The 25,427-nt window shown below is 44.4% G+C and overlaps 1 protein-coding gene across 1 annotated transcript in view; it reads left to right on the forward strand.

Moving 5' to 3' along the window:
• Positions 1 to 5,340: 5,340 nt before the first annotated feature.
• Positions 5,341 to 25,427, forward strand: part of cep350 (centrosomal protein 350) — a gene marked incomplete at its 5' end in the record, with an annotated part of 41,970 nt that continues 21,883 nt past the window's right edge. The window contains 14 exons of the mRNA XM_083647226.1: positions 5,341 to 5,416; positions 5,623 to 5,666; positions 5,872 to 5,977; positions 6,185 to 6,350; positions 9,210 to 9,862; positions 10,045 to 10,158; positions 12,785 to 12,916; positions 15,422 to 15,538; positions 17,470 to 18,209; positions 18,686 to 18,804; positions 19,611 to 20,677; positions 21,949 to 22,093; positions 22,450 to 22,595; positions 22,774 to 22,960. Coding sequence (XP_083503352.1) covers positions 5,341 to 5,416; positions 5,623 to 5,666; positions 5,872 to 5,977; positions 6,185 to 6,350; positions 9,210 to 9,862; positions 10,045 to 10,158; positions 12,785 to 12,916; positions 15,422 to 15,538; positions 17,470 to 18,209; positions 18,686 to 18,804; positions 19,611 to 20,677; positions 21,949 to 22,093; positions 22,450 to 22,595; positions 22,774 to 22,960 — 3,812 coding nt within the window. The remainder of the gene's footprint in view (positions 5,417 to 5,622; positions 5,667 to 5,871; positions 5,978 to 6,184; positions 6,351 to 9,209; positions 9,863 to 10,044; positions 10,159 to 12,784; positions 12,917 to 15,421; positions 15,539 to 17,469; positions 18,210 to 18,685; positions 18,805 to 19,610; positions 20,678 to 21,948; positions 22,094 to 22,449; positions 22,596 to 22,773; positions 22,961 to 25,427) is intronic.

Genomic DNA, 25,427 nt, shown 5'->3' on the forward strand with positions numbered 1-25,427 from the left:
TATCTGCTAAAATAATGATAATGATGATGATAATAATAATAATAATAATAATAATAATAATAATAATAATAATAATAATAATAATAATAATATTAATACTACTACTACTACTAATAATAATAAATCACATGCTACCAACATTAGTAGTCTATATCTATATCTATCAAACCCTTATTCACCCATTTTACAATGATGTGCTTTGCTTTCCATTTGTTGCCATAGGGACCAAAAGATTAGCCCACGTCGACCTACAATAAAGACAGTCGAATGAGAGAGAGAAATAACAAAATGTCCTGTAGGCTAAATGAAAAGTGACACATCTCAAATGAACACGTGGACTTCGTGATGTTTTGAATGAAGAAGCACTCAAAGTGATGTGGGGCGGCAAGTTGCCCAGTGTGTGTGTGTGTGTGTGTGTGTGTGTGTGTGTGTGTGTGTGTGTGTGTGTGTGTGTGTGTGAGAGAGAGAGAGAGAGAGAGTGAGAGAGGGGGAAGGGGAGAGGGGAGCGAGGCGCACCTGTGGCTTGGCCTGAAGCAGAGAGCCCCCATAACCATGTGATGCGCACAGATCCCGCTAGATGGCAGTGCAGATCCATCATAGGCTACGTCAGAGATTGACCTACACGAAGACATGAACCCCCTCCCCCGGGTTAACATTTTGATTTGACATATCAAAAATCATCATGAACATCGATTCTGGAAAAGGGAAAAAAAACAACCGTATGTAGGCTTGTCCCAGCACCAATGGTCTCTCTCTATCGTTCTCTCTCTATCAATTTTCAATTTCAAATAGCTTTATTGGCATGAAAAGACAGTGCTTATATTGCCAAAGCAAATACACATATTAACAGTACAACAATAATGTAGTATATATATGTTACAGTATAACAATAATCTATCTCTCTCTGTGTCTGTTCGTTTGATCTTCAAGGTGGACACGGTGAACTTAGGAAAGGTAAAACAAATAAAATAAATAAATATATAAATATATAAATAAATAAATACATAAATAAATAGATAAATAAATAAATAAATAAATAAATAAATAAATAAATAAATAAACAAACAAACCAAATGAACAGCAGGGGGTGCTCTTTTTCAGTTTAGCTCAGCTCAGTTTGAAACAATCGCGATATTTCCGCCCATCAGCTAGCTACCTACCTACCGTTTTGTCAATGGTGGAAGTAGGCTACACCGCTGAGAAACAACATCAACAGTAACCCGGGAAAAGGCAACCTCAGAGGCGGGTAGCTAAACTTTTAACTCGGAATCTAACCCAGCTTGCGTATTTTGGTTCCCGGAGGACGCCGGACGCAGAGAAATCAGAATGGACGCAGGTTGCTAAAGTAAGGTTAGTTGGCTACCATAGACTACTCTAGTGTCTGGTACTGGTAGTTAGCCATCGTTAGCTTGCTAACGTTAGCAAGTGAGCTCTAAACAGACAGCTGAGCAAAGAAGTCCAATTAAGTTGGGATTTTATCATCATGAAGAAAATATATTGAATATGGACGTTTAGAAGGATCGGATTGTTGTCCGTAACTAATTGTTATGACGATATAGTTTATGACCTCCTCAGCTCAGCTAACGTTACCGAGTTTGCGGATCTGTCTATTCCCTGGATCCGAAATAAAGTAACTTCGTTTTGAAGTCAGATGGAGTTAAAGACTGGAAACTATTAGATCCATAAAACTATACATGTTTACTAGTTAGCTTTAATGCAAATTAAGATGTTTAAAAGATACCGGCAATTTATAGTTAGTAATTTAGTGTCAGCTGACAAAGTAATGTTAGAATGGCGCTGCCGCTGTGTTGTCGAAGTGCAGGGGCATGTCTAATTTCTGAAACGGAGTTTTCGTTTGTAGCCAATTGGTATTCGTAGGTTTACTTGGGGACTGAGCTGTTTGTTCCTCGCTAACGTTACCGCTATTATTGTTTAATATTTTGCCACCATCAACGATGGCTAATAGAGTAATCTCTAACTTGAGTTAGCCTGCTAACGTTAGCTACAGTTTACGCTAATGTTAGCTAACGTCAGCATTTGTTATAACGTTACTTAGTTTGACTCTGACACAAACTATGAATATGAACAGAGAATGGTGTCAACTAAACGCTAGCGTTCGCAGTTTTCAGTTCAAGCCACATCCATCCTAAAGTAACGTTAGCTGACATCAGCATTCTTGCTTGTCAGATGACAACTCCTTGATGCTTGTTACCGAATCGCAGTTCATGCCATTTTAGAAATTGCTGAGAAAATGACTCTTCTGGATACAGAGAGATCATACTAACAACGCAGAGTGCTGGCCATCATACCTAACGTGAGAAGCAGAGCTAACCTTAATTGTTATTTTCTCTCTATAGTCTGCTTTGTCAGCCTGACACCCCCAAGGCTGTGTCATGTGATTGTAGACTACTTGCACAACTCCACTACTTCCTGAAATGAGTAGGGCATCTTGGTTTCCTGTCCTCCACTATTGGATGAACTGATTAATGTCAGGTGTGCCTGATCACTGTTGTTGTGACTGCAGCAGTCAGGCACACCTGACATTAATCAGTTCATCCAATAGTGGAGGACAGGAAACCAAGATGCCCTACTCATTTCAGGAAGTAGTGGAGTTGTGCAAGTAGTCCATAGGAATGCTTGGAGTGTGAAATATGAGATGTCTGAGTGATCACTGCATTTTCCTAAAAGAAAAAAAAAATCTTCAGACTAGCAATCTAGATAATGCATGTGCAAGTATCCATCAGTGGGCAATTTAATCTCTTCATTTTGCGATGATCTTCATTATTAACAGATTGCAAAATAATTTTAATTTAATCAACTTAACTCAGTAGGAGAGTGGCACAGTGTCAGTAGTATCAACACACGGACCGCCTATTGCTTCAGAAGAGAGTTATTTAATCACACACAAGTTAACTTCCTCTTACCTGATTGTGTGTTGTTGGCTTCCTCAAAATAGCTAGTTAGGACCACGATAGGTCTGCTTTACTTTCTAACAATTACATGTGTTTCAAATAGTGCTGCACGATTTGGGGAAAAGGTGCGATTGTGATTATTGTGGGCAATATTGCGATTGCGATATCATAAACAAATGCTATCTAGGAATGTGCCGGTATGAGTTTTGGACAGTATGATAACCTTGGACAAAAATACCATGGTTTCACGGTATCGCAGACCTTTATGTGTTGTCAAATCTGGCAAACAAAATTATTCGTGCAGCACTAGTTTCAAGTAAACATCGTGTGCCTGGCGTGTGGATGACTTCTGTTGCGTTTTCCTCATTCATGGAGATCTTATGTGGGAATTTGCTGCTGTAGAACCTGTTTTAAATGGCAGGGTAACATCTATCTACTGTCAACAGTCTGTCATGGTAAATAGATGTGTTATGAATGTCTCATGATCCACCTATTATGACAATGACTTATAATAAGTCAGGCTGTACCAATATGTATTGTTTATTTTGGAGTGTGTCAGTTCAGATGCCGGATGCAGAGGGACGTTTTCTGTAGCCTAGTCACAGGCAACGTTGTGTTAGTGAGTTGGTTCTTTGTTCCATGTTACAAAGTACTTGGTGGTGCTTTCTGTTTGAGTTGTATCCCATGTTTTGGGAACACAGTTGGTTTTATCTGTCTGAGTGCCGAGATGTTGCTGCATTTGTCACAAAACCAACTCCTATTTGTGTTGACTCTCTCAGAAGCATCTTGCTGTAAAGACTTTTCTTCTTTTGCAAGTAACTCAAAGGAGAGAGAGAGCTGGGATGCTTTTCCGAAACCAGCCTCAGTTGTGGTTAAATCCTGTTCCGTTACTCATGTCCTCAAATTGATGAAAGTGAAAGCACAGGCCAGGGCAAAGCTCAGGATGTGTGACAGTGCAATTACCCCTTATAGTGATTTTCACTTTGGTAGAACTAGAACACATCCGCTTTTATAGGAGTTTGCAAACAGTCACTTTAAATAGGACCTCATTCTCAGTGACAATTTCTCACCACCACTCAAGTTCATATTGAAAGCCTATATCATACTTGTAAAATATACACAATGGGACAAAATAGACCAAATATATCTTCAATGTAGAGATGAAACGCTATGAATCTCATATCACGATTATAGTGACCCAAAATATCACGGTTATCAGTATCATGGTATTGTTAACCTCTTGCATGGCACCGTAACCCCGGCGTTACGTTTCTGATTTTTTTGCTGTTCATCTGTCATTTATGTGATTAATTAGGTAGTTAATTCTGAACAATGCTATTCATGCTACATACCAAATTAACCGGCTGAATCTTGCGCATCGAACCATGTCTTCCTTTTTCAGATCAGATCAACACAGCAGAAGTTATAGCTGTCTTTGTACAAAGACAACATTTCAGATTATTTGGCTTTTTATAATGGCTTTTTGGAAATCCGCCTAGGTATCTCCCTACAAAAACCAGTGCCAAATACTCATGTTTTGGTATTTTTTCATCTTCTTTGAGTTGGGATGTGGTAAGGCCTGTGGCTATGTCTCCATTGGGTTTCTAGCCATAAATACAACAACCACAGGTAACTGTTTACACTAAAGTGTTTTTTATTCTAGGCAAGAATCAACCACTGTGTTTGAGCTGGTGTTACTCAGGGTCAGTAACACATAGAGTCATTCTGACACTTGGAACAGAAACTTCAAAGTCTTACCTTTCAGAAAAGGTCAGGCACTTGTCTGTAACCCTAGCGGTTCAGCCACAGTAAGCATTTTAGTTTGGGTATGTCGTTTTCACCATTTTCTTCAGAAATAGGTGGCTTTAGAAGAAATGTGCTGAAATGTTCAAAAAGTACTGATACACTCACTGAAATCATTTCACCAAGGCTGTGCGCCTGCGTCTCGGAGACTTGCTAACTTTGGTTGATGATCCGACAATATTTGCCGCATTTTTCAAAGCGCCGTAATCACTGTCATATGGTTTTAATGATAAGGAAAATTTGAAATGGTACGTTATCGTCAGGAATTTTATCACGCTTATATCATTAAAACCAGTTATCGTTTCATCCCTACTTGAGTGTCAAGGTGACTTTGGTGACATGACGACAGCACAGCAGATCCCCAACCCAGCTAATGTTGGAGATTGACTGCTCTTGAACTCCTATGTGTGTGCTGAAAATGGATTTTGTGTTTCATGTTCTACCAAAGTAAAATACGGGTAACACACTGGGATTTAAAAATACGCAAAGTAAACTATTGGCGATAAAATACTACCACGCTGATATACCAGCAATATTTTCTTCTTTTATTGCCTTTTTGGTGTTGACCTCCATCAAGTATTTTCTTCTTGTTTGTCTGCTGTCTGGCTGCAGGCGAACGGGAGCGATGAGGAGCAGCAGGAGGAATGGGGTATCTCTTAAAAGCTCCACACAGCAGCCTGCTGGCCAGGACAATGGCAGAGGTGCATATACCGGTACACATTTGATTCGGTTTGATTGTATTACTGTTTATGCTCAGAGTTAGTATGGTGGTCTCACGGACGGTCACTTTGAATTTGGTCACAAACGTGAAGTTCTTAAAAATAAATGTGTTGTTAGGGGTTGTTTACACAAAAAATAGGTTCTAATGTGTGTTCCAATTTTCTTTTGCTCTCCCTGTCCTTCTCAGAGCTGACAGCTGCATGGAAAGGTTTGGCTCAGTCCAAAGCTGCTGTAAGTACACTCGGGACAGTTTTCCGCTTACTGCCTTTGCTTTGAGTTTAGTCAACGAATCAACAATTTGTAATGAATTGGTATTTTTTGGGGGCGGATCTTCAGCAATCTTCAGATTCTGAAATATCTGAGATGACAAGGATGACTCTTTAGTCTTTTGTTTATATCAACCAAAGAGTCTGACATTTGTGTTCCCTCCCTGTAGTTGCGGCACATAGAAAACCGCCTGGAGGCAGCTCCAGGGACAGGAGTTCTCATGGACTCCATCATGGACCCCAAGAAGAGTTCCTCCAGGAAGCAGAGCCGCAGGGGTCGGTATCCCAAAATTGTAAACAAAATAGACTATGAGAACATACAATCCATCTAGTCACTACTAGCCGCATTATTATTATTATTATTATTATTATTATTATTATTATTATTATGTGACATTCCATTACAGAATCAAGAGATGACAACAATATGTTGACATTTTTGACATTCAAGATGAGATTTTAACGCGACTCTTCCTACCTCAGATGGACGACGAGCGGACGACACAGGAGGCTCTTCTAAGGGGAGGGGCCGTAGTCACCAAAGCCCAGAGAAGAGCAGCTCTCGCAGTCCGCTGAGAAACACCACCCAGGACAGCAATGTCCGTAGGAGCAACAACGTGGAGTTTAGGGAACCGCTGGCCTCGTACAGGTAGGCACTACACACACTAAAACCCTGTCGTGTCAGCCTCGCCCAGCTCTCTGTAGGAACGCTGCTATTGGATAGCAGTTGATGCAGTCATACCCAGGGCTGGGAGCGGGTACCGATGGTCGGTGCTTTTTTGGTACTGACCGAATCACATCAGTACCACTACTGAAATGAACTGGTCACTTGGTGCTGAGGTTTTGTACTTGAATGATTCATCTGACGCTGTTGGCGTTTGCATTGCATAATAAGCTTTTATTCAACATGCATATAAAAAAAATGCTATAGATTTCAAATTCAAGGAATCGACACTGCACCAAACAATGTTAATCTACACTGAGAGCCCTAGTTATACAAAATGGTGTTCATGTTGTACAGAGTGAGAGCTTAGTCTGCCTGCCGGGGCTGTATTACTGTATCAGTTGAATGTTGTTCAGACTTACTACGTCAGACTCAGAACAGCAGGTTCAGACAGCCAACAGCCTGCCCCTTAGGTTCTTTAGTATACAAGACCTCTATTCAGAGACCATATGCTCTTGACGTCGCCCTGCTCGAATAGCTTGCATGCCTCAACAATAAGAGGTTTAAACACCATTTTATTAAAAGGTTAGTACAAAGCCTTCAAGACTTGCTTCCAATATCGTTACTCAAAACACTGCAACACACTTTTTATTATGACTGAAATATTGTACACAATGGAAAAAACATACGTTGTTTATTTGACATTTGAACCATTGTTTGAATGTTGTTAACCATTAAGCAAGAGACAACTCAGACAAGTCTCAAAATGAAATGTCAAATGCACTTTTTCATTTTACAGTTTTAATATTACTAGCAAATGAATGGATCAAATTATATCATTTTGTTTAAATGTTCCTTTTGTCCCCGATAATGCATGCATAAGTATTAAATTAAAACTGTGACCGTGGGGTTGCATTTACATGTTCCAATTTGCATTAACACGAATCAAATTTAACATTCCCACAGTCATCAGATCAGCAGCTACAAGAAATTATAATTGTCTTTCAAATGAATGCAGGTAATACTTAATTGCAGGGAACACGCACGCTACTTTCCCAGTATTACATTACAGTTTAATACTGAAACCAAAACCTTTCCACCAAGCAATCTGTTCACGCAAGGCACTTTTTCCTGCTCTCTCCAGCACAAATGGCTGAAAATATAAACGGACTACGCGTTAGCTTTGAGAAACTCAAGCCAGTAATCTTACTCTTCTAATCTAGTGGCTCTCAGACAGCACCAATGAGGGCAGTCTATGAGTTGCAATACCGAAACTGCCGGGATCTTTTAAAATGGTGTAATTGAAAGTGACATCTCAAGTGTATGCTTCCTTCCTGCAGCTACAGTAATACCCCTTGTCCAGCCTCAAATGTGTTCTTGGTGCATTCTCAGTGAGTGCTAGATTAAAGGAACACTCCGCCCATTTTCAACCAGCTTTGTATCATTAGAACATCAGTAGTATATCAGAAAACTGTAAACTGTTTTGAAGTCTGTCATTTAATTTGACAGTTATTGAGTGTTAAAGTGTGGACCAGTGACATCACTGGTCCACACTAACTCAAATTAACACATTCAGTGCCACAGCGCTTCAGTAAAATTGTCTGGAGCCTGTGCCAGATTCACTTCCATTCAGTTGAAAACAGCTATAGAATTTTTTCTATTATGGCTATATTAACGGGGCTGGACTTTAATGAAAGATTGAACACTCCTGCTTCTTCCAAAGAAGAAATTTTGTTTCTAGACAGTTCCATTATGAAATTACAGCCTCTCAAAAAAGTGCACTTTCATGGGTTTTCTGTCGTTTTTTTTTTCTTTCCAAGATATAGCCCCTTTTATGAATACCTTTTGCACTCTAATTTCGAGCACATTTACTGACTCTGGCTGGTGTTTTCTGATGTGGTGGCGTGTGGTGTGGTTTCTGTGCAGCCACACACCCCTCTCCCCCCCCCCCCCCCCCCCCCCCCCCCTCTCCACCTCTGAGCTGCGGGCTCCTCCCACACGCACAGAGTTTGCTTTCTCGACTCGTTTTTGCCCCGGACAGATCCCAGCTTTGCTGCGCGCATCATTTCCTTGATGGGCATCAAGGAAATGATGCGCGCTGGCAAACGCGACTGAACGAAAAGGCTTGGCCCGTTCGGCTTCGGATGCTGCCTTTCTAGGAAATCGTGTGGAGATAGATAGAAGCATAAGAGCTCAGTTGTGAGCGCGGATGCAGCCGAGCCCACTCTCGCTGTAGACGGAGCAATATATAGGCTCTGGCAGAAAGCATGCATCGGTTTCCACGGCTTTCTCCGCTGTCTCCTGTACAAAGTAAAGGATCTGAGGTGGGTGGAGCAGCTCCTGTGACGATGTTTAAGGTGGCGCCGTGTGATCCCTTGAAGGGATTCATGCTCACTGGCTGGGTACGACCTTAAACAGCAGAATTATGGAATAATATGAATTATGATTTTAGGACGTCCACAGACGTCCTTGGCACTGAACGTTACTTTTTTTTAGGACGTGCACAGACGTCCTTGGCACTGAATGTGTTAATAACTCATTAACTCAAATCAACTCTCAATAACTGTCAAACTAGATGAATGACTTCAGTTTGACAGTTATTGAGAGTTGATTTGAGTTAATGAGTTATTAATTTGAGTTAGTGTGGACCAGTGATGTCACTGGTCCACACTTTAACACTCAATAACTGTCAAATTAAATGACAGACTTCAAAACAGTTTACAGTTTTCTGATATACTACTGATGTTCTAATGATACAAAGCTGGTTGAAAATGGGCGGAGTGTTCCTTTAAGGGTCAATCTTGATCCTCTCCCTGATCCTGTGTAAATCTGGTTTCTGTCCAGGGAGGCCACCCCTCCGCCGCTGCCCCCCTCAGGCCTGGAGGCCTACAGCCTGCAGTCAGTGCCTGGGTTTTCGTACCCGTCCTCGATGCCTGCCTCAGACTCTCTCCTCAGTCAACTGGTCTACCAGAGAGACACCCGGGACAAACAGACAGACAGGGACCTGGACAGCACACACTCCTCGGCTCTAGAGAGCACAGAGGTCCGCTACCTCAATGACCTGGACACTCTGAGGACTGTTGGCCGCTCGCGTCCCACAGGGGTACGAGCCCATGCTAGGGAGGGGGCTGGGAAGGATGGTACGCCCAAAGCACAAGTCACCCAGCGTGTGGAGAGCCAAGAGTCGAGCCCATCCCTAGCTCCAGCCCCAGGCTCCGTGGGCCGAGGGGAGAGCTCTGCCTCCACCAGCCCCGGATCAGCTTCCCAGCGGCTGGAGAACCTACGCCGACGCCAGCCGGACGATAAGCTGGAGAAGCTGAAAGAGCGGATCCGCAGGCAGAGGCAACATCTGGAGGAGGCTGCGGAGAGAGACAGGCTGCTGGGATGCCTGGAACAGCCCATACGAACTGTGGCGAGTGATGGCGGCGGCGCCACCACTGTGCCCACGGCGAAAATACGGAAAGTTGCACCTGCGCCACCCGCACGTATATACAAAGGTACCTTGACTGTTGCATCCGACCCAAACTCTTAACTTGTTTGCTCGTTTGACCGATGAATGATATAACATGAGACTGAAATGTTCAGTGATATTTTGGTGGTTTTGGATGATAGATTGAATCAATGCCGTACAAAACGGGTAGCTACGGTTTATATTTTGCGTCCTTTCTGTTCCTCTCAGGTTTCAACAGTACTGAGACAACGATCCGGGCCCCTGACGGGAAGGTGTGGAAGGAAGAGGAGTTTCATAACCTTAGCAGAGAGATCTACAGAGACCTGTCACAGCAGTTTGCTGGTGAGCATGGAACACACACAAAAGCACACTTCCTGTTCCTGGAAAACACTGCATCTATTCTAAACGCTGCTGGCACATCACGCTCGGTTTAAATATCCAGGCTTTTCTATACCTACTCCTAACTCCTGGGGCACTGACAAATTATTTTGTTGCCCCTTAAGTAAGTAAGTCAATAAAAGTAGATTATTTCTGAGAAAATCAAAGTAAAATGTTAAATGAGAATACGTCAGTAGAGGTTTGGGTGTCCTAGTATGAATCTGGGGGACTTTGTGTCTTCTGATGCGAGGAGTGTTGCATGTGGTTAGGCGTTAGGGTTGTTCTGCAGCACTGCCTCCAGGCATTTTTGCGCAGCCCTGGTTTCTTTCCCGTCTCTTACAGGGACACATCTTCCCAGAATGTTGTCTGGTCTCTGATCTGCTTGGGTCTCTCTGTGTTCCTGGGCTTTCAGCCAGGTTACAAGACCCCATTCCTGCTTACTGATGCCCCCACCACCCTCAAAAACACTTGACCTAAATAACTGCAGTATAACCTTGATTATGCAAAACCCATGGTCATTAGGAAGAATTAAATACAAAACACTGAATTAGATTACAATTAAAATAGCTGAAAATATGGCAGATTTCAGTTATGTTGATTCTATTCAGTTGTATTTTAATATTATATAGAATGTCACCGCACATTTTGACTCCTGGCAGTTTGCTGATTCAGAAGTCGGAGTTGCAGTCAGATAAACAAGGTTCTGCTGGAAATTTGATTGAATCAGCCAGAAGCACAAATTTTGTTTGCTAGTGTCTAAATCTGTTAGCAGCTTTTCACTGAGGAGTTTAGTATGCCCAAGGGTCTCATTTTCAGATATACCGCACATGGAGGATTTTCTTTTTTATGTTTCCATCTTGGTGCGCGCTCCACTCTCTTCTTCATTTTTCGATATACCTCACACATTTGGACACAGAGCTTACACACGTTTCATCCCACTGTTGAATTTTAATTGACTTTGTTTATATCATGCAGAGATGTTTGTCATTTCTTGGTCTACGGTTTGCTGGAATTTCCCACTCAAGTAGAAGTATTATTTTGCTCTTCATTTACCTCAGTGGAAGTACTTTAAAAGTAAAAAGCACCTCTTAAAAGGAAAGTTGAACATTGTGTTGTGGTTTTAAAAATTATGAGATTAAATCATCATCATCATCAGTTAGCGGCCTGTGTCTAGCCTGGAATATGCTTGACGCTTTGGCCGGCCGCACGGAAATGAGAGACACGGAATCCGACGAGGAAACGTGTGGAGCTTGTATACTCAGTGTGGGTTTCTGCAGGCGGAATTGAGCGCGAGTCTTGAAAACTCCACTTTGTCCGCCCGTCCGCGTCCACGTAGTTACAAATTTCGGCGTGCGCACGGCCGCTCGAAAACCGTCCGCACGGAGCCTTGCGGAGGGGCGTGTCTGCTGATTTGACGTCACTTTTCCGCGTGGACACTCGCGTTCCTCGCTGATGCGGAAAGCATAATGAGACCTTAAGTTGATGTAGCGATTTGTGACATCAGTGATGTAATAAATCAGTGAATTGTGATGTCATCAGTGATGTCACTCGAGCAATTGTGATGTCATCAGTGATGTCGTTCGAGCAATTGTGATGTTATCAGTGATGTCATAAATCCTATCTGGCTGAGGCTGAGTGGCGGAAGATGCCCGCTGCTCACTAGCCATCATTAGCCTGCTAATGTTAGCAAGTGAGCTCTAAACAGACAGCTGAGCAAAGAAGTCCAAAAAAGTTGGGATTTCATCATCATGAAGAAGATATATTGAATATGGACGTTGAGAAGGATCGTATTGTTGTCCTTAAGGTAATTGTTATGACGGTAACCGGTCGTTCTTAGTTTATGACCTCCTGAGCTAACATTACAGTGTTTGTGAATCTCACTATTCCCTGGAATTGGAAATACAGTAACTGCTAAATAATTTGAATGGCTCCATCCAAAGCTGCTGTAAGTACACTTGGGACAGTTTTCTGCTTAATGACTTTGTTTTGAGTTTAGTCCACGAATCAACAATTTATAATGAATTGGCATTTTTGGGGATCTTTAGCAATCTTCAGATTCTGAAATATCTGAGATGACAGGGATGTCAAAATATGGCAGATTTCAGTTATTATGTTAATTCTATTAAATTGTCTTTTAATATATAAAATGTCACAGCACATTTTAACTGCTGGCAGTTTGCTGATTCAGACGTTTTCTGAGCTACATTCAGATAAACAAGGTTCTGCTGGAAATTTTATTGAATCAGCCAGAAGCACAAATTATGTTTGCTAGTGTCTAAATCTGTTAGCAGCTTTTCACTGAGGAGTTTAATATGCCAAGGGTTTCATTTTCAGATATACCGCACACTGAGGATTTTTATTTTATTTTTATTATAATTTTTTATGTTTTCCGTCTTGGTGCGCGCTCCACTCTCTTCTTCATTTTCAGATATACCTCACACATTTTGACACGGAGCTTACACATGTTTCATCCCACTGTTGAATTTTAAATCTAATTGGTTTATACCATGCAGAGATGTTTGTCATTTCTTGCTCTATGGTTTCTCTGTCATGCTCGGTGGCTCATTTTCCCTGTGTGTTTTTTGTACAGAGGGTACCAGATCCAGGCACCAACAGCAGAGGGAACAGAGGCCAGCGGACAGGTCCAAAGAGAGGCAGCCTCAAAAACCAGTCAGGAAGGTCCACAAAGCTGCCCTTGCCTCTGACTCACATGCAAAACCAGGTATAATAACCTTTTTTTATTGAGCGAAGTGGGCAATTCTCTCTTCTTGTTTTTGTTTTTTCCTGTTACGGAGATAGGAAAGCTGAGAAGGTGGAAGGATCTGTCATAATAAAAAATAAAACAAATACGCTGATTCCAAACGTCATTATTGCATCAACTAGGCTGTAGTAACTAAGCATTTTTTTTTTTACTACACATGTGTACATTTATTTTTTTTATACTTAATCCAATACAGCAGTCTGGTTTTCATTTGGGTTGTGTAGATAATCCATTTGATCCTCATACAAATGTAGTCAGAGTGAGTACAATCCATTAGTCTACTACTCCAGTTTTTGCTCAACAGGGAGCCTCTCTGAACACTGTGGTAACTGTCCATCCACCCGCTTGTCCCATAAATGGCCAGCATGTGTTTTCAGTACATGATCCAGTGGCACTGCTGGCTGCCCAGGCTGTGTTAAGTCTCTTATCCCTGGAGAAATGTCCAGTATGTGTGTGAAAAGCAAGTAGCATGGCGACACTCTTGTAGAAGAATGCAGAATGGTCACCACCACCTACTGCTCGAATCGGCCATGGCAGAGCTCGGACAGCTGAGTAAACTGCCCCTGGGTACGCTCACAATGATGCCCCCAAAAGCATGCGTGTAGGAGGCACACATGAATAAATACATATGCATCAGCTTTGTTTGACTTTTTCCAACTCTCTGTCATGATCTTGGTTTCCATCTATGTACTGTGCAAATTATGAGGGATTTTATGAGGAAATCTGAATAGAGATGGCACATTTCAATAATACTTCCTCGATGTGGCCACAACATTTTAATGCTTGCTAAAAGAAATTGTGAGATCATTGAGCATTGACAAATGGAAATGCAAAAAAAAAAAAAACACGAAGTGGCATAATACTTTTCTATTCTTGAAAGACTTCCATTGACTGATGGGTGTGTGTTTAGTGACATCGCTCTGTTAAACTGCCAGGAAGCGGATTATTTGCTCAGTTGATGGAAATGTGGGTAGTTCATATTTATTTTTTTGTGACCTTTCAGATTTGCTTGACAGCTGGATGGAAACGTAGCCAAACGACTGCTCTGTCTCTTGCTCTCGTTCACTCTATGTCCGGTTTCTGCCTGTGTGTTTTGCACTCTGCTAATCTGCTCCATCGTCTGCTCGTGTTTCCCAGCTTTTTGGCTTGTCTTTCCCCTCTTGCTGGTCTCTGTTCCATGCCGGCACAGCACTATAAATAGCCCCCCTGAAATCTGTGATCAGGTTCAGCCCCGTTGGCTCATCCACACACTAAACAGCTGCTTGGTTAGTAGCTATGCAACTTCATTCCCACGCGCTGCTCTGATGTGCAGGCAGGGTCCTCTCCACACATGTCATATTGGACTGGTGTTTGGAAGTTAAATGAATGTGAATAGCCAAATAAGAACCTTCATTTAATATCTGCAGTGCACCGTTTTCCATTTCCTCTCTGCTAATAATCCCTGCTTGGAGTCAAGTGTGCAAACTCAGTTTTCACAAGGTCATGCATAAAGCAGAGATGTTAACATTAAACTTGCATGGAACTCAAAGAATTAGGTTTGCCCCTGGAGATTCATAGTAGAGGGCACATGCATAATGCAGTGTGGCTACTGTTTTTCTTTTATGATATATACATAAAATATGTTATACAGTGGAGATTCTCGCCATTCAACTGCTTTCTTAAATGAGTCTTATTGAAGCTGTCAGTCTTGCCTGTCATGTCTTTCTCTTCTATTTCTGCCATGCTCTCTAAGCAGCAAGCAAGCATCAGTGGTGGCCTGTGTGCATACATGAACATGAACCATATTGACCTGCATAAAGATGTATGGCCTCTAACACACCAGAAGTAGGGGTGGGACAAAATACCAAAATATCGATATACAGTATATCGTGATACTTCCTCTTGCGATACATTATCGATACACTGGCACCCGTATCGTGATACCATATTATGATGCCATATCGTGACAGTTTATCCTGAAATGTGTGGGGGTTTTTTTTTGCATGCATTTTTTCTGTAATCTTCATTTGCACAGATTGAAAGGATTTTAGTGAGGCATTATTTTGTCTCCTTCCTTGAAACATTTTGACTTGACACGTGGAGTCGTGGACAAGCTGCAGTCAGTGTGTGTTAAAGAGGCACTATGCAGTCACTCTGCACTTTGTTGTACATTGTTTCATGTCAATTCTATGAATAAATACATAATTCCTGCTTTTTGCCCTTTTAGGGGTATTTTTTCCTCTTCAGTTACACAAATATCGTGATGTATCACAGCAGATGACATTTCTTGCAATGTTTCGATTATCGCAGAATTGCTGTATCGTGATACCATCGTTATCGAAAGCCAAGTATCGCGATCGTGATTCGTGAGTTACTCTGCGATTCCCACCCCTAACCAGAAGTGCCCTTTGCAGATTTGAGTGGTGCTAATTCTATGAAAGCCGTCAGTGGCAGCATCTGAGGTGTTAACGTTCTGTGTTCCTGCAGTGATCGGCCCCGCGTCGTGGCGGGACGGTCAGAAGCTGGTGAAGAAGGTGCTGGGTCCAGTTCCCAGGCTGCCCAGCGAGGACAGGCCCCCGCCAGCTGACAGACTGAGCAAGACAGGTGGGCGCCGAGACCTACACATTGACCCCTCTATACGTGCCATGACACCCCTGTCTTATGTTACCACGTTTAGCCCCCTTTCTTCTTCTTATCAACCACCAACTCCACCATCCATAATCGAGTCTTCTCTGCTACAGCTATTTCTCAAACTGTCTTCTTGGACCTTCTCTTGACACACCGTTATTAACCATCTCCATTTTTTGGGCTACTGTTTCATTCCCAGCACATCTTTCTTGTCTTTAACGTTCTACAATCCGTAAAATCAAATATAAATGTCAGTACTGGGTACACTGTTGCTGTTGCCTGTGTGCACACTGTGTGTGGACTGTAATTGGAAGATGTTCTATATGGTCTCTCCAGTGTGTAGTTTTGCATGTTCGGGACACACGGTGTGACAGGCAACACGCAGCCAGCCAGAGGAATAGCAATCAATCAAAAGCATAGGGCTTCCACTATGCACACACAGCCACAGTCCCTGTCTACTGGACACATGCTCAATCTTCTTCTCTCTCTAGCCTAGCCAGAGACCTTTCATATTAGAGACACCCCACTCCAGGCTCCGCCAATTGTAAGAAATGGAACTCTTCCGGTCTCCTAAATGGGCGTGGTTCTCGGCTTGTGATTGGCTGTCTGTCAATGGTATGAAACTTTTTTCCCCCAATATTTATATATATATATATATATATTTTTTTTTTTTGGACAATACATGAACAAAGCAAACAAACGGGGGATATATGTATATGTGTGTATATATATATATATATATATATATATATATATATATATATATATATATATATATATATACATACACATACACACATTATCGACAATGGTATGAAACTTCATTGGCTGACCAGTCTCCTAAGGGGGGCGTGGCAGTGGCAAAACCTTGTGGCACAGATACATGAAGTGACTTTAAGTGGGGGTGTCTATCTATATTAAAGGTCTCTGCTGGCCTAGCACATGCTGGCTGCTGTTGACCGGAATTAATAGAGATTGACTGGCTGTTTCCGGCTGACTGCACAATTGTACACGGTCTGATGTCCTGAGGTTTCTGCCAGTGCAGGAGGCAGGAGGCAGGAGGCAGGAGGCAGGAGGCAGGAGGCAGGAGGCACGTACTCTGGGGAGAGGCAGAGTAGAGCAGGGAGCTGCTTCCTTCATAATGATCATGGCTGCAGCCATGTCATGAAAGAGCACTCTGCACTGTAAATAGACATGTCTGGATTAGACATTGTCAAATCTAGTTGGGTATTTTTCAGTTTGGCCCAGATTTTGAGTTGCAATTAAAATGTTGCCTCTCAAGCCCCCAGCCATTTATTCACCTTATCATTTGCCCATATTAGGACGCTTCTGCATAACGTCATTTTGTCATCGTTATTCCGTTTTAGACCCGCAAGTAGATTACTCCTACCTTTATCATTTTCAGACTTGCCAAAAAGCTGTTTTCAAGCAAGAAAAACAAACTGTAACAACGTTTTAATATTTCTTTCCGGACGTAATATATATTCCAAAATATGTGACTAGTTTATCAGAATATATTTGGAATTTTTTAACGAGCAGTGACCGGTCGGACTAGCTAGTATCTGTCAACCGCTACAGTACTGGCAGTGAGAAAACACTGTCGACGTGCTTTTGTGACTAACGTTATGCCGACGGGGTACAACCATCGGCTCCTCGCAGCAGTAACGCTATGAGAATGTAACTGAAGTTGGCCACACTCGCCACACAGTGTAGCTGCTGAATGTTGCCAAACTTCATTCATAGTTTGCAGTTTATCGATTTTGCGTCTGACACGGAAGAGGAAAAGTGGGCGAGGCAACATAAGGTGAATAAAGTTCCTGTTTCTCTCTATGCTGGTGTGCATTTCCTTCCTATTTCTAGCTGAGTTACCAACCAGAAGATCTTTCCTTTGTGTAAATGTCCTCCAGGTCGCCCGCACCGCTCCAACTCAGACCCGTGTTCAGAAGCAAACTGGCGATCGCGCCCCAACAGCACAGAGAGGCCTCGCAGCAGCACCCAGGCAGGATCTAACACCCACTCCACGGCCACGCCCGTTCCCTCGGCTGCAGCTCAGGACAAGGCCCCAGTGGCTGCCAGCACAAAGGTGCTATCAGCAGACATCCAGGGTTTACTGGATGACCTGCAGCTGGAGTGCAGAGCAGCCGAGAAGGAAGAGAGGGCCCGGCAGAGGTCCCGGGGAGGGGACAGCGGAAGGAGAGGGAGAGGGGGATCGGGGTCACGGACAAGGGCTTCGGTCTCTACCTGGGGGGCTACCGCGGCGACGGGTAGCAGTCGCAGCGCCAGCCCCGGCAAACGCCAACCCGAGCCCGTCGCCACTGCCGAGACGGCGCAGAAGAAGCGCCACTACGACGCCGACACGGTTCGCCAGTACATCGCCCGGCAACAGGAGGAGAGGAAGAGGCGTCAGGCGGAGGAGAAGAGGGAGCAAAGGGAGGAGGCGGAGAGGAGAAACCAGAGACTGCAGGAGCTCTACAGGAAGCAGAGAGGAGGAGCTAAACCAGCGGCCCTTACCACTGAGGCCCCTGTGGCCCCTGTGCACAAACGACTCCAGGAGACCTACACCAAACTGCTGATGGAGGAGGCCCAGCTTGGAGAGGAGGCCACACAGACACAACCTGCTGCTGCTGCTGCTGCTTCTACTCAACTGGTAAATATGCAACACATTGAAACCTGTATTGGGGCGTCTGGGTAGTGTAGAGGGAAAGGAATCTCCTACCACCGTGGAGACCCACGTTCAATTCCCGGCAGCGGTACCTCCGGCTTGGTCAGATGTTCCTACAGACACAAGTGGCCGTGGTCTGCGGGTGGGAAGCCGGTGGGGTATGAGTCCTGGTAGCTGCACTAGTGCCTCCTCTGGTCCTCACTGTCAGGTGAAAAGAAGCAGCTGGCGACCTCATATGTATTGGAGGAAGCATGTGCAAGTTTACAACTCTCCCCAGAGGGGAATTGGAGCAATTACCGGGACAGCAGCAGGGGATATTGGCCAAGTACAATTGGGAAGAAAGAAATTAGAAACACACACACACACACACACACACATATATATATATATATATATATATATATATAAATTATTTATTTAATGTATTGGGTAAAAAGAGTATGTGGATGTGTGTTCTGCAGCAGAGACCGATGTACCAGCCCTCAGGAGAGTCGGACAAGGAGAACAAAAGACTAGAGCCGCCACAGAGTCCCTCAAGCAGCGATATGTCTTTGTCTGAACAGTCCCCTCCTCTATCCAGGTATACACACACACACACACACACACACACACACACCTGCCTGACCCGCCCACCTCCTTCACTGTCCCGAAAAACAAACTAGCACACACTGTTGTTATACTGGTACACATGCACACAGATAAGCACACAAACTCTCTGCAAGGACGTATTGTTTCATCCGCTGCAAATAATGTTTGGTAGGTGATTACTAGGGAATCACTTGACTGTGCCAAACAGAGGAGCTGTTTGTTTTCACACAGGGTTTCTATGGACACCCCGGGCAAGTGCCAGAGAAGCCTTGTGACGCTGCACTTTAGTACCAGATGAAAGGAAAACAGGGAACTTTTCCAGCCACAGCTCCTATTTTAGATGCAAGAAATAACAGCAGAGATCTGTGTAATGTTCTTCTTTGGGAAATGGATCAGTTCCGCTCCGTGGTTTTGATGGAGTTGGTATATTCAGTTTGACTCATCGTTTCCCCTCCAGTTCTCTGCCTCAGTGGTTTTTAGCTACACTCAGGATGGCAGCCTTCTTTTAACCCTTGAAATATTGCTTGGCTGATGAGCTCCATTGAAGCAGTTGGGGCTCAGTGCCTTGCCCAAGGGCAGCTTGATGGTAGTTGTTGAGAGAAAGAAGAGCACTTCTTGTTCATCCCATCCAGGGATTCACAGCTGTTCTGGGCATTAAAAATGACAATCCTCAGTAACATTATGAAGTCAGACAGACACACACATCTTTTGTTTGATCTTTGTTGAATTTAACACAGCTCTTTATAGCCTAGTGGATTACTAACGTCCTTTCTCGATGTGTGGCTCCCACTCATGTAGGAATGATCTGGGTGTGGGAGTTCCCTCCTGGCCTCAGCCTGACCGCCGGAGCCCAGCCGCCAGACTTGCCGCCGTCACCAACGGCGGCGCTCTGGCGCCCTCTGGTGACCATCTCCTCTCCCAGCTTCTGAGGCTGGAGACTGCGGTGGCTGCCGGAGAACACCTGCACGCACAGCGCCCCCCCACCACCACAGCGCCTCCCAACAGGTCACGGTCCAAGATGTCGCGCATCGAGGCCCTGACGGCCACAGCCGCGTCCCTCTCTCACCGTATAGAAAGCGAGGCACGCAAACTGGCCGGGGAGGGCATCAACTACGGCTCTGTAACGACCGCGGATGTGGACGCCATTTTGGCTCCTCAGCCCCCTCAGAGTAACGTCGATGATGGGCGCTGGGCCAGTGCAGTCAGCCCCCCTGTCAGGGATACGGCTGCAAGTGCCACGCCAGACGCTAACGCCCTGGCTCTGAGGATCCAGAGGATATTGAGCAGCGCGGGTCAGAGTTCATACAGTGGCGCAGCCCTGCCGGGGGTAGGCAACCTGCACACCTTCAGGGGGCAAAAAGAAAGGAATGGTGTCCAGTCCAGTCACACCAAGCCACGAGCTGCTGCTTCTACTGCTGCATCAGGCCGCACGCAGGAAGGGAGGACGCTAGTCAACGGCTGGGAGAACGTGGGCAGGATGGACGAAATGGCACAGAGGAGGAGGTATGGAGAGATGGAGGAGGAAGAGAATAACATGGACAGAAAGAGGACAGATCTCCATGACTCAAGTGGCAGTTCCATCAGTGAGGGTCCTCTCACTGAGGACGATGCAAGCCCTCCGCACCCCTCCAGCAATCACGTACCCAGACCAGCAGACGTCCTGGCTGCTGTGGACTACTGCGCGGGCCAGAGAGGGGCTGTCCAGCGTCTGTCCCAGTTCCAGAGGGAGGCAGAGAAGTGCTCGGCCCTCAGCTCCCCCTTTGCTCAGCGGGACGGCAGCAAGGCAGCCTGGGAGGAGCTGAGCAAAGGAAGCCCTCTGAGTGTCATCAATATTTTCACCAGGAACCTACATGGCCATGTTAAAGGTTTGTTCACACATGAGTACCTTGCCACAAAATAGTCACATTTTTCTGTGTAATATTTTTTTTTAGTTGTGGGGGGAATTTGGCTGTGAAGCAGCTTCAGGCCTCGGCATATTCCACCATCAGTGGGTGTTGTAGGATAAAAATGGCTTCATTGCAGGCGTATTCAACTGGCGGTCTAACTCCAGCCCGCCGGCGCTTCCGGGGGAAAAACAAAACAAAACAAAATGCTTTATCTTTTTCAAACGTTCGTGCAGCGCTGCATGATGGAATCCTCCCTCTCTCTCTCTCTCTCTCTCTCTCTCTCTCTCTATCTAATTTGCATGTGAAGTTGTTTGATTGCTTGACAGCGCCAGGCAGGCACACCCGCTGCGTACTGTTCCACTCTCTTGTCAAAGCTCTAACATACTGTCCGTATGCATCCACTGAGTTGCAAACTTGTACCGGTCACGCAGACGCGTGTATACTGTTCTGTTCCATTCATCCTACAATTGGATGCGCCAACGTGCCCCCCCGCGTCTCTCTCTCTTTCCCTGTCTGTCTGCCTATCTCTCTTTCCCTCTCCCTTTCCTTCTCTGTCCCTCTGTATCCCTCTCTCCCTCTCTTGATGACAGCACAGCAGCCAAAATATTTTTTTCGTTTGTTTGCTAAATGAAAGGATGAAGGATGATAAAAAATCAAGTTCTTCTGACCAGCATATGCATAATTTCCCCCCTCTGATTCTGAAAAGAAAATATAATTACCAAAAAAAAAAAATACATGGACCATGCATGGATTAGGCGACTTTTGCAATGTAGAAATAAAAATGTGAAGGTGGCACATTGTCAAGTGTACATAGCTTACATGATGATAATAGCTCAGGGCCCTTATCTGTCTGACAATGTGGCCCCCTGAACAATATAGTTGAATAGCCCTGCTCTATTGGGATATTTATTGCTCATGATTTATTGACAACTGTGGTGACACTAATCCTATTATTTTTTTATTTACCCGCATTTTTTTTAAATTTATTTATTTATTTATTTATTTATTTATTTATTTATTTATTTATTTATTTATTTATTTATTGTGGATGGGGGGCACCACAACAGAATTAATGTAAAGGAACCATATTTAAGACCTATGCTCATCCTAACCCTGATACTAGAATGTCTCATATTATTACTGCTACAATAATAATAATAATAATAAAACAATTACTGACAGTATTGGCACTCACAGGATTGTAGAGACATTTCTTCTGAATCTGTTTTATCCTGTGTATTGTCCTATAGTGCCTGAGGATAGGGCAGAAAGGAACTCTCCCTCTGTCCAATCTGGAGCTTCCCCCGGAGACGCAGCAGTCTATGAAGATGACTTCGTGTCGTCCCGTAGCACTGGAGCCAGTTGCCAGTCGAGAAGAGGATACAATGGACACAGGTAAGAGAAATAAAATGGACATGTTCATAAACTGTCCACTGGGTGGCATCCAAGTCACACAACTGACAGTCACATCAGAAGCCCAGAACAGCTCAGAGCAAGTGGTATGAAAAACACTTAATTAGAAAGCAATGTGACATTTAGCACAAATACTATGTAACATGACTCAAAATGCCGTGTTAAGTATCTTAGATTTTACTCCACTCTTAATTCATGTTAGCCGAACATAAATCAATTGATGATTTCACCAGTTTTTTGTCTTTGTCTTTGTTGTGCTTCTAATCACAACAGCTATGGCAGTTCCTGTATTTGATTTGAAGTGATTTGATCATCAGCATCTCTTTCCCTTCTGTCAGTGTGAACAGTCACTTTGAGGAGCTGATGAGGAGATCTCCCTATGAGAAAAGGACAGGAGACTTCAACTCCCACCACTCATCTGTTCACTCCCCTCATCTTTCCTCTGGCTCGTCACCTCTCTCCAAGGACTCCAGCGGAAAGAGAGGTGACAATCACACTATTATTGTTCAACTGTATGACGACTGAATTGTCAACTTTGTTTAAATGAGGAAAATGCTGGGTTAAATTGAAGCCTCAGTTAAACAAGCAATCTCTGCAAGATCACATTTTTCTTGGTGATAACTCCCTCTGTCGTACCGGATACCATCTCGCTTTCTCCGCAGGCACAGCATCAGACCGGAGTGATGCCACTTTGGTGGAGGAGCGGAGGAGCCCCTGCTCACCGCCCTCAGAAGCCCCTTCTGCCGACTCCAGGAAGAGGGGCTCAGAGCAAAGCTCTGCCCACAGCCAGGCCAAGAGCATCCACTCGGATGGCACACTAGGGGGAGCTTCAGGGCATTCTCTCCAAAGGTAATGGATCCTGGGCAGATTGCACTGAATGAAGAAGATTGTTCGTTTTTGTGTAGTTGACTGGTGTAAAAGTTCAAAAACGTTCACCTGCAAGGTTCCACCGCATTCCCTTTTTTCAAAGGCTTTTGAATGAAGCCCCTCAAAGATATCTGATTGAATAGTACGTATGTACAATGATTTCAGAGCAGGGTTCTCACGAGTTTTGGATTACCCTCACCTTGAGTTGTCAGTGGTATTTCCTCCCTTCCTGGTTGTCAGTTACTAGCCTAGGTAAACCCAGCCCCCACGTGACCTGCTCTCTCAGTTCCCAGTCACTAGCGACATAGTGACTGAGAACAGGTCTGAGAGCAGGTCACGTGGGGGATGGGTTTACCCAGGCTAGTCAGTTACCCCCAGAGCAGCACTGCTCGGTGGGAACAGTCCAGAGCAGCACTGCTCGGTGGGAACAGTCCAGAGCAGCACTGCTCGGTGGGAACAGTCCAGAGCAGCACTGCTTGGTGGGAACAGTCCAGAGCAGCACTGCTCAGTGGGAACAGTCCAGAGCAGCACTGCCCAGTGGGAACAGTCCAGAGCAGCACTGCTCGGTGGGAACAGTCCAGAGCAGCACTGCTCGGTGGGAACAGTCCAGAGCAGCACTGCTCGGTGGGAACAGTCCAGAGCAGCACTGCTCGGTGGGAACAGTCCAGAGCAGCACTGCTCAGTGGGAACAGTCCAGAGCAGCACCGCTCAGTGGGAACAGTCCAGAGCAGCACTGCTCAGTGGGAACAGTGGTGGTGCTATTGGCACTCAGAGGAATGAACCATGCTGCCCTTCAACTGTCAGGGTATTGACCTTATGTAGCCCTGCCCACTTGACCCATTGTGTCACAACTTCCTGTTCAAAATGCCGGCTGTTTTACCTGCTCAAACTAGTCTGACTCACCTGGTCAAATCTAGTTTCACTCACATATGAGTCAGACTAGGTTTATGAGTCACAGGAAGTGTAAACACAATAAGAACTTTCGATTGTGTTTACACTTCCTGTTAGTCTCTCAAGCCAGACTCTTCTACATTATCTTCTACATGAATAGATTAATAGATAATCTGATTTTCTGGGTAAAGGCTCAATATAGTCATGTTACTTTCCTGGTTCTAATCTGATTTATCACCATGGTGTAGTGATAAATCCCCGCCCTCTCCCTGCTCCACCTCATAATAATATTTACTCCGTTTTAGGAATAATATCTAAATGAACTTGGAAGGCCACATCAGCCACATTGTTTCCTTTCCTAAGTATTTCCAAGCAAAGATCAAACTCATTCTCAAAATCTATGCACAGTTAGTGGTGAATGGCATCTTTTCAGCACTGGGACATCTCAGTTGTTTCTATCCCCAACACTCACTAATGCACTAGCACTACCACACTACTGAAAGGTTAATTTATCTGGGCATGACCAAGTCCTAATGATGAAACTCTGCATGCATAGAGAGCTCAGGTCGAGGCTGCCAGGCCAAACGCTCTTGTGGCTTGCTGTTGTGTTGAAGGCTTGAGGGCTTCAGCAGCCATGTAGAGACCAGCAGCAGGAGGAGGCTGCACACTGAACACTGCCTCTTTTGTTTTGGGGGGCTTGCGAGGTGGTTGGTCAGGCCGGCCGGCTGCACCGCAGCTTGGGCACGTCTCCAAGGCAGAGAAGAGGAGAGAGCTGGTTGTTTTTTCCCCCCCCTCTCCGTTTCTTTACCCCACTAGTGACATTTGAGCCCTCTAGTGGCATGTTTCTGAAGCCCAGGTGGCAGATTCTTGCCATACCATGAAGCCTGTCTGTCTTCCAAGGGGATGATAAGACATTCTCAATTCAGACAGAACTGTCTGTCCTTCTGAGGGCCATAAACAATGCTGACTGCTGTTATAATTGTGTAGTGACTTACTGTCCGTTACTGTGACAGACACACAACCCTAAAACAGGATTTATTTAGGGAGAGCACATCTATTACTGGTTGCTTCATTATTATTATTATTATTATTACTATTACTGATATTTATTACTGATTACAAATCCCTAGACACTTTCACTACCTGTTCATGTGAGAGCTAACTACTTTCAGCACTGAGGTCATGGTAATGTTATTGTGTTGTGTTATGGTATGGTACAGAGTCTCAGGGTCGTCCTTGGAGAAAAGAGGTGGCATTGTCTATCCTGCTGGTCCCAGTGTGGAAACAGAATTTATATGATCTCTTTAGACGTGGTCCTCCTTGGCCTCGGGTCCATCTCTCAGCAGCACAATATAGCCATTCATACTCTGTGCCTCACGCAGTAGGGTTCTAGCCTTTCATACTCTGTGCCTCACGCAGTAGGGTTCTACCCTTTCCTGGTCACGGGCCCCCTTTTCTTTGCTGTTAGTGTTCAAACAACCTGCTGCTGTCCTGTCTTCAAGATGGCCACCCCACTATGTAGAGCTTACAACATGCAAAGAACAATGAACTGGTTAAA

Source organism: Poromitra crassiceps (assembly GCF_964638095.1).
Source record: "Poromitra crassiceps genome assembly, chromosome: 12".
Taxonomy (NCBI): domain Eukaryota; kingdom Metazoa; phylum Chordata; class Actinopteri; order Beryciformes; family Melamphaidae; genus Poromitra; species Poromitra crassiceps.